Raw genomic sequence first — 14,018 nt, 5'->3', positions numbered from 1 at the left:
GTGTGTCTCGTTTATAGCAATCCATTATTCAAGGAGAGGAGAATGGAAGGAATGAGAGGGAAAAAATGAGACAGATGAAGTAGGAAAAAGGAGAAATGCATAGAATACAGTTTGGCTGACTGACTCATGACTCTTGTTCTTTTCTCCCTTCTTTTCTTTGCCATAATGCGATGGAAAAAAATGTGAAAGGAGAAGCAAGACAAGATATGACAAGGTTGGAAAATCTATTGTCGAAGGCATACAAAGAGAAATTGGGTTTACACAGTTTCACTGAAACAGGACAGAAGGACTCATGGAGAATTGAACCAGATGAAGCAGTCTGTCTCAAACCCTGCACTGCAAAAAAGGGGTGTCTAAAAACAAGATAAAAACACTAAGTCTGAGGAAAAAGGTAATCAAAACAAGTGAAAGATCTGTCCATGTAGCAAGACAATTTCACCTGACAAGATTTCTTGAATTAAGATTGTTAAATCTAGAAATAAGCATGTCTACAGATGTATAAATAAGAAACAGGATAAATAATCTAACACTTCTAAATCTAAGTTTGTTTTTTTATCTTGGTTTGAACCAAATAACTTGCGGTGTGTTCACACCTGACGAGCATTATCTTTGGACCTCTGGTGATGTAATGATTGTGGAAGTCGTCTATTATCTTAATCCTGTGCAAATATGTCACGTCCATAATTTCTAAGAATCCAACATTTCAGCAAACACAGAGGTCGTATGATATCTGTGATATTATCTCTTGTAGAACAGACATCTACGTAATTTGGGGGAATTTGCAAGGTTTTTGTGATCCTCCATGCATTTATTGTAATTCCTGCTTGACAATTACCACTAGTAATTAAAAAATAAAAGTTATAAAGGAATTCTGAATGACAAAGTTGGAAGTTTGGTTGGAGGTTCATGTCTGGACATAGTGACTGGAAAGAAAACTCATTCAGAAAGTCAAACTCAGATCTTTAAGAAGAGCAAACTCTTGAAAAGTGATCAAATGGATGACATGCAAGGCAACATCAATGACAACCATTCTATCTTTCAACAGGCTCAACACTTATCTGTAAATGATAGACATAGTGATGAACCTTGACATCATACATGAAGGATAATGTCAGCAAATATGAATACATAGATTTGTTTCTGCCTTTGGAATGCACTGCACAAAACACAGATACGGGGGGTTGGTTTCTAAATAATCTGAAGTCTGCAGTTTAAACGAGAAATAACAGGGATTACATGTAAGATTTAGTGAAAGACAAGCATCAGTGAACATCAGTGGTGGCTGGTCCACTTAAAATTACTTTGAGAGAAGGGGCTCAAACATGATGTTAAACACAATAATTACAGCAAAAAATGTCTCAACTAAATCATTTAAATATAGTCATTTTGTGCTTTGTAGTTCAATATGTTGAATACATCCTCTTTCTGCTTGCAGGGCTCCAGCCAAAGGAGTGTGTATATAGCTCCTGATACTTGTCGGTGAACATGTGACCTGAGGCCTTGCCCTCATTGGTAAATTACGGATGTGGCTGCACCAACTGTGATAGGCAGCACATAGGAATAGTTGTTCTCATGTTCTTGTCTTCGTATGGTTGGATCATTTTTTTCAGGGTTACCAAATTACCTTTAGTAAGCAGCAGATGTTTTCTGGACTGCAGAAAATACATTATACATATTTCTGTCCAATTCAACCTGTTACATCTCTGTTTACACCCTTTCACCTGTGTGTGCTACATAAGAACAATGGTTTAACAGAGTACAGTATATGTGGTTCGCAGTGTAAGGATACCACAGAGCAACGGGGGTGAATATATGTCATATGGGTGTCACCTAGGAGACCAAAATGTGATAATTATAGGCAGCTTGGAATTTATAATTGTATGTCCAAAATAAAACCCATCCATCCATCCATCCACGGGGAGAACCCAGCCACCCTGTGGAAGAAACCCATTTTCACGACTAGTATCCAGGAGCTTATCCTTTCGATCACTACCCACAGCTCGTGTGACCATAAGTAAGGGTAGGAACGTTGATTAACTGGTAAATCAAGAGCTTTGCCTTTTGGCTCAGTTCATTCTTCACCACAACAGACCAGTACAGTGTCTGTATTACTGCCAACGCTGCCCCGATCCACCTGTCGACCTCGTACTCCATCCTTCCCTCACAAGTGAACAAGACCACAGGATACTTTAACCCCTCCACTTGGGACAGTAACTCTTCCCTGACTCAGAAAGGGCAATAACATGTTTCTAATATTATATAACTTTCACATTTTCTCCGAAAGTGCACCAGGTTGCAGGACCTTCTCTCCCTGTGGCACAAATAAATCCCAAAATAAAGGGCTCTAGGATACTGCACAGAGCTTACTGTACAAATAATTTCCTGCTGAAAATGAACTGCAGTATATCCCACTTTATGTAATATGCTTTGCAGTGGCAGATGAGTGATTACTCATGGGTCAGTTTAGCAGCCTGGCACCACTACAACTTGCCAAGTCACATCTGATGAATGTGTTCTTTGTGTATTCTTCACTCACTGGGAAGAACTCGCATGTTGACGACATCATGGTAGTTTGCATGTCTGTGACATTACTGTCTATGTACATGATGTGAACATGTCATATACATTAGATACTGATCAACTCTGCAGTAGCTATGGTTACTCAAAGTGAATACCAGTCAATTTTATTTATAAAGCACATTTAAAAACAACAGACATTGACCAAAGTGCTGTACAGATTCAAAGCAGGAATAGAAATAGAAAACAGATAATAAAATCTACACTAGTAAAATAAAATAAAATTAAGTAAAATTAATATAATACCAAAATATCAATTCTCAGTCCGGTTTAAAGGCCAAAGAATACAAATACAGTAGACTGACTGGTGCATTCATTCATTCATTCATTCATTCATTCATCATCTGAACCCGCTTTATCCTCACTAGAGTTATCCCAGCTACTTATGGGCGAAGGTGGGGTACACCCTGGACGAGTTGCCAGTTCATCACAGGTGAGATCAGTGCATCCCTGGAACTATTCTATCAAATTATAATAATGAATGGGACAACACATTTCCTATTAAATGGACTACTAATGTGAATGTTTTCTGTACTTCTTAACTGCATTAAAAAAAATGACGCAGAAAGACATATTTAGCATTACTCTGTTTGGAGACTGACACCCATCAAACAGCTTTGTGGAACCCAGCTGACACACGCCTCAGACACCCAGCCTTCAATGCCAACATTGGTTTGAAAGTTCTACCAGATGAATTCTTACTGTAAAACACAGGCTGGAAATGTGATTTTGGTTTCACTTATTTCTACAGTAGTGAGCATAACTTTATTAAGTCCAGTTGCTTAAAATACTAGTCTTAAAATACATCCTATCCTAGAACATGTCTTCCTAAGCAAAAGTGGTGTTCACCATTTTCTGCAGTTCTTTGTTCATTTTGTCAACATACAGAGGGCAGTGTGGCCACAGCATGGACTCCGATCACAGCTGCTCAGCACTGTTTTTAAAGTCTGTATCAAACCAGTGATCTCCTGTTTATCATCAAGATTTCTTTTCTAATTTGATTTCCTGTTGTTGCACAACCTTAATCAAGTGTTTGAAGAAGTGAGGATTGGCCCTCACAAAAACAGGAATATAATAAAAAGCACATACGCAATGGTTGAACTTCAAACAAACCAGGCATTCATCATCTGCACTCAGAGCTGACTAAAGGGAGGTAGAAAAAATGATGAGTGATGGAAAAGCACAAAACAGGGGTAACATGGCAAAAGGAGAGCCCTACAGCTGAGACACTGGAGCCGGGTTGCCAGACATTGGATTCAATGGACTACAACATGGATACACGGTCTGACAAAACTCAGCACCTCCTCAATTATGAATGACAGTAAAGTCAGACAGGTAGTGAATGAATGCCATGGTGTGTAATGTCTGTGTGTACATATATGAATGGAGTGGAGTAGGTACACAGCTTGAGTACCAATGGTGTATGGTGTGAATATAGTGTTATAAAAGGAAAAAATTAAACACATGAGTCAGGCAGAATAGCATCATGGGGAAAATCTTGTGTGTTTGTCTAAATGTGTTTCAATGACGCATTAGACAGAGAACCTAAAGTGTAAGATTTAGGTGGATTTGTGAACGAGAACACATAATTCACTGATTTTTCTGAACTGCTTAGTCCTTGAGAGGATGGTGGGGGTGCTGGCACCCAACGGGCATAGGGGTACACCCTAAACGTGTTGCTGGTATGCATAGATGAACAACCTTTCACTCTCACATTCACGCCTATGGCTGATTTACGTTGACTAATTAACCTATTCAAGAGTGGGTCTTCAGAGCTTAGATTTGAACATCAAACAGCAAATTCCACACAGAAAGCCTCCATTGGGTGCTGGGATTGTACCAAGCACCTTCTTGCTGAGAGGTAACAGTGCTAACCGCTGAACCACTGTGCCTCGCGTTTTTGTAATTAGGCTATTATTCAGAGTTACATAAAAATAAGAATTACACATTAATTGTTCTCTTTTTTTCACTTTTAATGTTGTTATGGCAATGTTAAAGTGCATTACCCATCATCCATTATGTCTAAGTGTGGATCAGACTTAATAGCCCCTTCTCTGAAAAGCCCATAAGTGACAAAACAAACACTTAACCACAGCCTTTCAAGTATTTTTTTAGCCACGATATGCCCCTCTTCTGCTGCTGATATCAGCTCAACTCACCTCAACTTGGCACAGCGTTTCTACTGCATTAGAGCAAAGACCACCAGGGACTATCACACACTAGTCCCACTTTTGGTGAGGTTCCAAGTGGGCAGAAGCGATATTAAATGTGGATTAGTCAACCCAGAGTCATCGCTGTGTCAATACTTTTGTGTCATCTTGCTGTGATATAGAATACTGTGCAAATTTTCACGCAGGCTCCATCTTGATAAAGTGACCACAGATGTCTAAACTACTATACTCTTGCATGAGGAACTGTTAATACAACCTTTCATTTTGGAAATTCTATCTTGCAGTTTTAAGTTACATCTCCTTCCATTGTTGCATCGTTTGTAGCTGCAGTCACACTGAAGACAACATCGCTGTAGTTTATGCTGCATCACTATGACAAGCAAGTTGTTTTCCTGCAAGTGTAATACTGTGGACTAGTGGACAAACCAAGTCCAGTCGTCTTGAGTTGAGGAGAGTAGAGCTGATTTTAGCAGTAGGAAAACATCAACAGTGTAGACTGGGTGATATTTAATTAGATGTTATCTGAAACTTCTCTGCTAGATGTCACTAAACCTTCAACCTTTAACACACTGACCCTTTTATTTGTGATCATTGTCATTACACTGCTTTTCTCTCGCTGGTGTAAAGAAAAATCCCCTAATAAGCTGTGTTGGGAATAACGTGTTGCAAAAATAATGTATTACAGTAACTGATTACTTTTTGCTGTAACGCAGTAGTGTAAGGCATTACTAATCAATTTTCAGTAATATTTTACTTGGTACATGTTCAATTGTGCTTGTGTTACAACACACTTTTCACCCATGATTTAATTGCTCAAATAAAACAACAACACAAAAACAGCAAGACCACGAAACCTTAGGGAATCAAAAATGCAGCAGGAAAGTTCTATTTCCAGTTGGTGTTCACTTCAGCCAATGGGTGAAGATGGCAGAAGACAGTACATTGGCCACATGGACGTATGCTCATTACTAACCCTAACCCTGCTTTACAGAAACTACTTAGCATGATCCATGTGATCAGCAATGACAAGGTAAGCTAACGTTTCCATGACTAGTTAGAATTCTTTATCAGCTGTGGATTTGTCTACCGGCGTCCTCAGCGCTGCGTTTGTTTGAACATGTAAAATGTTGGGGGGGGGGGTTCTACTGCACACGCTCCATTTATGACAAGAGTCAAGAGTCTGTATGTAACTTTAAAGTAATACAGGACTCATGTAACGCATTAAAATTCTGAGACAGTAATATTGTAAAGTAAGGAATTACTTTTAAATAACAGTAACAAGTAATATGTAATGTATTGCAGTCTGGATGTAACTTGCTCAACACTGCTAATAAGTTACTTCACACACACTGAGAGTAAGATGCTAACTACTCCCCCTCCTTTGTGCCTCACTCACTCTCTAATTATCTTTATAGTGAACATCTTGTCCTGTTACTTAGTGTTTCTGAAAACTTCACAGACAACATTTGAGGAGTTAACAGAGGGTGTTGTCCCACTTTTTTCCATCTCTCTTTACTTGCTTTTCTTGCTCCTTTCTCTGTCTCTTGTGTGCTCTCCCCTCTCTGTTGGTGGTGAACGTCTTGTCCTGTTACACTGTGTATTGGAGCGCCTCTCAGACTATGACACTTGAGAAATGAATAGGTAGTATCAGCACCTCTCGGAGAACAGGGGGTGCTCAGCTGCTGCGTGAAAAGGCTACAGTGTACTCGGCCCAGTGCCGCACTGAAAACAACTAATCCCTCAGTCACATTTTGACTAGAACACTGTGCTAGGAAACAGGGAACACGTCTCCCAAGTTAATGTGCCATTTTGACAACTTGGAGAAACTCCTGCCAAGAAGGTAGGAGCAAGGGGATTTTGAGTGAAAAAAGCTTAGGTTTGAGCTGTATGGGTAGTACTATACTTTTGGCTGCGTGACGGCCAAGAATAGCACTGCATCACTGTGTTGACACTGCAACCTCCACACACACCCAGCAAAACAAACAAAAAAACCCAGCTGTTATTTTGATCTAACAGATGAGAAGAGAGGAGGGTGATGGGTGAAAAATGCCAAGCTAACATTAGTGTGAAGTTACTGAAAATAAAACAGACTTCATGAAATTTTTACAATAAGGCAAAATGGTGTAACAACATGATCAGAATACATTGACTGATATATTTAACAACAATATAGAGTAAACTTTCATAATGCTGCTAATCAAAAATTATCCTGATATCTGAAGGAAGAGGGTTCATTAGCTACATTTTTTTTTTACTTTTACACTCCCTGAATAATTGTCCTTCTTCTCAATGGTAGAAATAAAAGCCAATCTTTGTGTCTCTTAATACCGTTCCATTTTTGTTCAGAACATACTCTTACAAGAGGTTTGTACTCCAGACCATCACTAACAGGATACAGCAATGCTCTCATGGTGCCTAGTGCCTCTTGGGAAAGACAAAGTAAGGGACTGAGGGGAGGTGTGACTGTAGTCACATGGCAGTGAAGCTGAAAAGGATCATGCTATGCTCAGCATATTCAAAATAAATTACATTTCTGCATCAGGACTTTACATTGCAAATACTGCTATTCTTGCAAAGCTGATCCAGTCAGAGGAGTTCTGCACAGAGGCAGGAAAAGGGTGGTAAAAGTTGTAAGCTGTACTCCATCATTGGAAGTGTTTAAAATGAAGAACTCCACATTAAAAGAAAATTAATATGGTTAGTTGCAGTGTCACATCCTGCCTATACATGTCTAATACATTGTTTACTTTAAAATTCCATTGGCTTCGAAGTCTTTGTGTACACCTAAAAGTAGCATTTATGTGGCATTCACATGTTTGCATAGTATATGCAACAAACATCTGAGCATGTATGTGTGTTCCTGTGCCCGAGTGTGTGGGTTGGAGGCATGGTGTGTGTGTAACCACATCGCTCTCCTTCTCAGCAGCCCACCATTAAACCCTGGTGCCAGCCCTCTCCCAGCACACCAGGATTAACAGCACTTAAATGGGCCTGTTAGTACACCACCTCCTCTTTGCCTCCCACGCCGACTAGCGCGCATGGCGCTGCCCACAGCTTTGCACTTGCCATGCACACTGCTTCTGTTGTTTTTTGTTCTCCGCTCGCCCCCAGCCACCTAAGCCTCCTCCAATAAACGTTGCTGAAGTGTTCTCAGCAGGGGGCTAAGCTCAGAACATCCTCTATTTTACAGACCTATTGGAATCTGAGTGGATGACAGAGGGAGGAAAAGAGGAAGGGAGGGAAGCAGATCCTGAGACCAGACCAGATGGGCTATGAGCAAAATGTCAGTCTCTCTCTCCCTCCCTCATTCTTTTTCTATCTCTAGTTCTCCCTGTGCTTTGCTCTGTGTCTGGCAATCACATGGCCTTTGTGACAAATCATAAACAGAAGGACTAAAATGGATGCATGCAGGCACACACACACATTGTGGTGAGATGGATGCCCACCAATCAATAAAAAAAAAAAAAGGATTCCCATTTGAGTCTATTGGTCATAGCACAGCAGGAACAAAGACAGATGGACAAATGGATTGGAGAATGTAATATCTGTGTGTGTGTGTGTGTGTGTGTGTGTGTGTGTGTGTGTGTGTGTGTGTGTGTGTGTGTGTGTGTGTGTGTGTGTGTGCGTGCGTGGGTGGGTGCGTGTGTGTGAAGGAGATGTCTGTACCAGCAGTACCAGGGGGTATATTGTTCACAGCCATCTACTGGCCTCAGTGAGAAATTCCAGAAATTACTAGAGAGAAACAGAAAAGTGGGCCACAAATTGAAGAAAATAAAGCTTCTGGACATCATTAGATATAAACATGTGTCCCCAAGCATGAGGAATTAACAAGCACTTACAATTCCTCATAAATTTCTATATCACCTCTTGTTTGTTTTTATTTTCTAATCATAATGGAAGATTACATTATTGATCAAGCACGGCCAAAATATTGTTTTAGCTGAATAACTTTTTGGTGTCGATACATTTTGTATTATTTTAAAGTTACTCATTTTATCCAGAGCATTCATTGTCACAACTGGTAATAGCTAAACAGTCCTCCCCCTGTTAGGAGGGATAAAGGATATTGCCTGCTAATTCATATTTATACCATATGGCATATCATATGGTAATATGTAACTGCCACCTGACAGTGACAAGGATGTAAGGCATCATGCCATCATTGTGATGTTACTTCCTGTCTACTTTATCATATAACAGATGGAAGATTAAAAGAAGAGGCACCGTCCTGTTTCTTATTTAAATCATATGGATTACAGCAGCATATGGGGAATGGGTCGTGTGAATGCACTCATCAGAATGTAAAAAGGGGACACATTTGTACTTCTAGGCTGTAAAAACTGTTGAGCACATATGTTCTGTCATTATGGTGCTAATGTGAAGTTTTCAAAGGTTACAATAGGTCAGCCTCCACATTGAATGCACATGCACTGACTCAATACTGGCTTATCTTACTGAGGAAATATTACTTCAAATAAAAAGATTATCCTCTTGAACATTATTTTTAGATTACTGCCTACCTTTTTTATGTCATCAGGCAGTGGATAGATTGGACGACAGGAAAGAGACACCTTCATTTTCATTTCCTCCTCCTTCTCTTCTTCCTCCTCCTCCTCCTCCTCCAGCTCTTCCTTCAAAGGTCTCTCTTTGTCTCCTGGAAACAAGAAGAAAACCAGTAAAATTAGCTATGGATTTATATATAAAGCATCAGCTTTAATACTGAGGCATGTGAAGTTATGACTGCATTTCATTGCTGGCCTTTTTTACTTACAAAAAATCACAGAAAGATGAGTGGGGTATTATTTCACAAGCTATTATCAGGGTGATATGATTTACATTTTTCAAACACTCCAAGATCTATTGAGTTTATAATGACATAAAACCAATTTACCACTTGATAAATACTTAAAACTCACACATAAATATTAGAGTGTTACAGAAAAAAGCAATTTTTAAGTTTTCATGTCAACAACCCAAAGTTATGTGTACATACTGTGCTACCAAAACACACTGTGTATTTCTTTAGAGTCTAATAAATATGTCAAGTGCATTTTCATCCTCATAAAATATTTGCAACATCCTGTATGTTTTACAGCTATGTTTATTAGTTATTAGTTTTCGTCTTCCCTGCATGGTCTGGCTCATTACTGCATATCTTGGCATGTTTCCGTTACCTGTAATTCAGTGAAATAGTGAATAATGTGCCACCACCTCATTTATCCCCATCCATTTTCAGCACAAAGGTAAACAGAAGCAATTTCTCTTAAAAAAAGGTACAACTTATACTCATTTATATATTAAACACTAGTATAAAAGTATTTCTTAGACGGTCAACCAGTCCTCTGTTACTATGTTGTACAAAATATCACCCAGGAAAATAATAAAAGTGATGAATAGCACTTAGCATGTGAGGTTAATATGAGGCTAAATCCCTCGCGTGATGTCCAGCATATTAAACCCATTTGCTGTACACTCAATTCAATAGATTAATCAGTCAAGCTTATGGTATTAAGCTTATATACTTTAGATTATGGCATTTCACAGCTTAGGGTATTTTGGCTCCACAGCCATACATTAGCTTGTCAAACACTTGAAGGGCATCACAAGGTTTTACCAAGGACTAATTCAGCCTTCATGTGACATTTTTACAAAGGAAATTTAATGATGAAGATGTTACTTTGATTGTATCATGCACTCTTAGTTAAGAAAAATGCATTGTTTAAAATTAAGTAATGTCCAACTTCCCCTGTTGTGTAATAGCTGCAGCTGAGGTACAGTCATTATTAATCTGATCATGGGTGCAGAAGGTTGTGTGAGGAGAAGAGTACTGCAAGCCAAACCCAGTCTGTCTGTCTGTGTGTGCATGCTTTCAGGGCAGTTATCTATTAGCTCACCATTAGTGAGGGGAAAGCATCGCGCCAACTCAACACTTAACCTCAGATTAAATACCTCTGGCTAACTTAGGTCTAAAGGTCACTCCTATCAGATGGTCCCATGTGTACGGCTACATGCCAGACATAAAATGCCCTCGCAGACCCTCAGAGGGAAAGAGAGTGACAGGACACACATGAAAATCCATAGTACAAACACACAAGAATTCGGCCACAAGCATTTAGAACATAAACAGACACAAACTCTCAGCAACTTGACAACTTACATCCAAAGAACTCATAGCGAGGTTTAATTTGATACACACACTGACACATTTAAGCACTAACATGTAAGCAAGTGTGAACACATCTTTTGCATCTGTCACACTCATTAGTATATCCACACCAGTGCAGACACACAAACCCAGCTCTTCAAAGAAAAGGTTTCATGCTCATGCACGCTAATAGCTGGCTTGCCCCCTCTGTCTCCAGGCTCTGCATTTGAAATAAAGATCCTCAATGTCTGACTCACACACAACACAGATAAATTAGTAATGGCATGTGACAGCATTAAGCAGGCCTATTTTTTTTTTTAGATGGACACAGATATAAAGGGCTGATCTTGCATGACAACCATTCCCCTGTGACATTTTGTCCATTTTAGCCCTGATTGAACTATTAATCAGTCTAATGTGAGAGAGGCAAGCTGTTCATAAACTCATCTATTCTGCATGGACACATGCATGAGTCGTGACAGTAATATACACGAACATATAAACTCAAGAGGGCCTGCAGTACTTTATAGAGAAAAACACAAAGCACTAAGGGGCAAATAGTATTCTGCTACTTGTAAAGGGTAAGCCACAGATTCACTAATACACTTAACACAGTGAACTGGAAAGATATTTTTGTTGTTGTTTTTTATTTAGTTTTCATTTAGTTATTTTATCTGTAAATGATATTTGTCTGTTTAAGACTTTCTGCATCATGAAAGTTTGTGTGACAGTGAACTTCACAAAAAATAGGAGAGCATAAGGTCATAGGTTTGAAAGCAAAACATATAGCCTATTGATGGCATTATAAATATGACAGATTTTAATAATCAGCTAAAATTTACTTAGGGGGTCAAATGAGGGGCCATTTTTGTCAAAAAAAAAAAAAAAATGGTAAGAAATGCATAGAACTGTGTTGAAATAATGCTAATACATTTGTGCGCAGACTACTGATGTTATTTGACAGTGGAAGCTATATTTTCAGAAATATTGGATTTTGAATAGCACGTGTATGTGAAAACTTTTGCTGGTGGACAGATGTGACATTACCCATGATGATCTGGTCAGTACCAGTAGTTTATTAGTAATAAACTCATATACTTAGTATTGCTAACTATCCTCTTATTCATAAATGTTAGTATTGTGGATCTAAAACAATAACAGCTTAACAAAAACACAAAATGTGGCAGTGGACGGATGTGACATAGTTGTTACGGATCCCATCATACTGATGCTCGGCAGCCATGTCACTGTTTCCAGAAATGATCCCTGTGCAAAAAACTAGTATCAAAATTATTTATTGTATAGTTTATCATCATACTAAAGAGTAAATAACAATATAGAATTGTTATTTCTTTATAAAAAAAAATGCTTATTAGTAGAAAACTGTTGATTTAAAAAGTGACGTGTGTCATTCTTAATGTATGTATTGGCGTAACATAAGCAGGATGGATCAGCACCATACTCCATATTGCAACCTGTAAAAATAAAAAATGTGATATATAGTATATAATCTTGGAAGGAAAATTGGGGAATCTAAAAGAATAGAATATTTGTTTTTCAGGTAAATTCAGTTCAAACATAACTTGGCCATTTGTGATATGAAAATATAGCATTAATTATGATGAAATTGGACATTTTTGACCTGAAAACATAGTTCATATGACCATCAACATGTTGCAACAGAACTGAAATCCTGTAAATTTGCATAACTTGCGTTTACCAACACAAAGTTCCTTTGGGGATTCACTTATATTGATTTCTTATGCACAAAGACATAAATAAGATCTCTAAACAAATTTTAGCCGTAATATTACAGAGTACATAACAATAGCAAACAGGTCGACGTTTATAAGTTGTGTTAAATCATTATGATAAATATTTGCAAGTGCAGAGTTGTAGGCTGCTCTAAGAAGGTGGTTATGGGCATACAGTGGTGTTTCATTATAAAAAGTGACTTATTTTAGTCCCCTTTTCATCAGTTTTAATTAAAGTAATGAAATAGTTAAATTAGCTACGGCGTAGGTTAAATGCTAACATTGTAACATCTCTGACATGCATTAATCATATCATAGAATTTTTAACAACGTGCGAAAATTATAAACGTTTAGTTACCCATAGTCAATGGAGGTGTTCGAAGAAGGAACGAAAAAAAATCAATCAGAACACTTCAGTTTTGGCTGGAGTTTTCCCTAACGTGTAGAGTGTCCTGGCCGTTTCTATGGCAACGACGCAGCATCGTAACGTAGCTACGCAGTACAGTGAAACACGGAAGTGTGAGTGAACACCGGAAGTTTGACATCAAAATAAAAGAAAATAGTGAAGTATAAATTATTCTCTTTGTAATTATGTAATAACATCTAAGAAGATATTCCCCATCACCCTTAGGCATCTTTAGTTGGTTATGTCACCATCACCATCTTAACCCTGTTGTATTTCAGGGAGATAAAGTTCTGCTGAATATACCTAAATTACACTTTTAAGGAAGAAAGCCATATCATTGTGACCAGTTATTGCACTGAGTGAATCACAGAGTTAAGCCAACACTTTGTTACAATTAGAACTGTTCATTCTGGATTTGTGAATAGACATGTATTCATGCTAACATGCATCCTCTGTGAGACATTCTATACACAAGTTAGCAGCTACATTCTTTTTCTTGTCTTCAAGAAACCATGTTCATAATTGTTGGTTATAGACCAGTATTTACAGATATAATACATACCAGTGATTAAATAAAAATATAAATCAAGTCTGCCCAGTTAGTCCTGGTTATGTCTGTTATTGTCTGGTCATTAAAAAGAAACAAGAACATAATCCTCATAATGCCAAAACATTATATGCACAGTATCAAATGTATGAAAACTCCCTCCATTTTTGATGGCTTTTAAAATTAATTTGTCCAGTACATTCTGAAATGTATAAACTTAAAACCTGCAAAAGAACAACTAAATTCTATATCATTTCCAAACTAATTGAACTGTAATGCAGTGCCTCTTAATTCAGACTGGAGACCCACTTTTGTTATTTCTACAATGTTGCCTATAAAGTTGGAATAAAATATGTTTATTTGTCCTCATGAAATGATTGTGACAATAGGATTTATTCTTGATTGATAAAATTTGACT

The 14,018-nt window shown here is 38.1% G+C and overlaps 1 protein-coding gene across 1 annotated transcript in view; it reads right to left on the bottom strand.

Moving 5' to 3' along the window:
* The window catches only part of lekr1 (Leucine-, glutamate- and lysine-rich protein 1), an 82,477-nt gene extending 69,372 nt beyond the window's left edge, over positions 1–13,105 (bottom strand). Inside the window, exons 1-2 of the mRNA XM_030153171.1 lie at positions 13,006–13,105; positions 9,269–9,402 (exon numbers count right to left, since the gene is read on the bottom strand). Of these exons, the coding sequence (XP_030009031.1) occupies positions 9,269–9,402; positions 13,006–13,009 (138 nt within the window). The 5' untranslated portion in view covers positions 13,010–13,105. The remainder of the gene's footprint in view (positions 1–9,268; positions 9,403–13,005) is intronic.
* Between the last annotated feature and the right edge of the window lie 913 nt (positions 13,106–14,018).

This window comes from Sphaeramia orbicularis, chromosome 13 (genome assembly GCF_902148855.1).
Source record: "Sphaeramia orbicularis chromosome 13, fSphaOr1.1, whole genome shotgun sequence".
NCBI lineage: Eukaryota > Metazoa > Chordata > Actinopteri > Kurtiformes > Apogonidae > Sphaeramia > Sphaeramia orbicularis.
The sequence above is the reverse complement of the archived record's forward strand: the minus strand, read 5'-3'. Positions and strand labels throughout refer to the sequence as shown.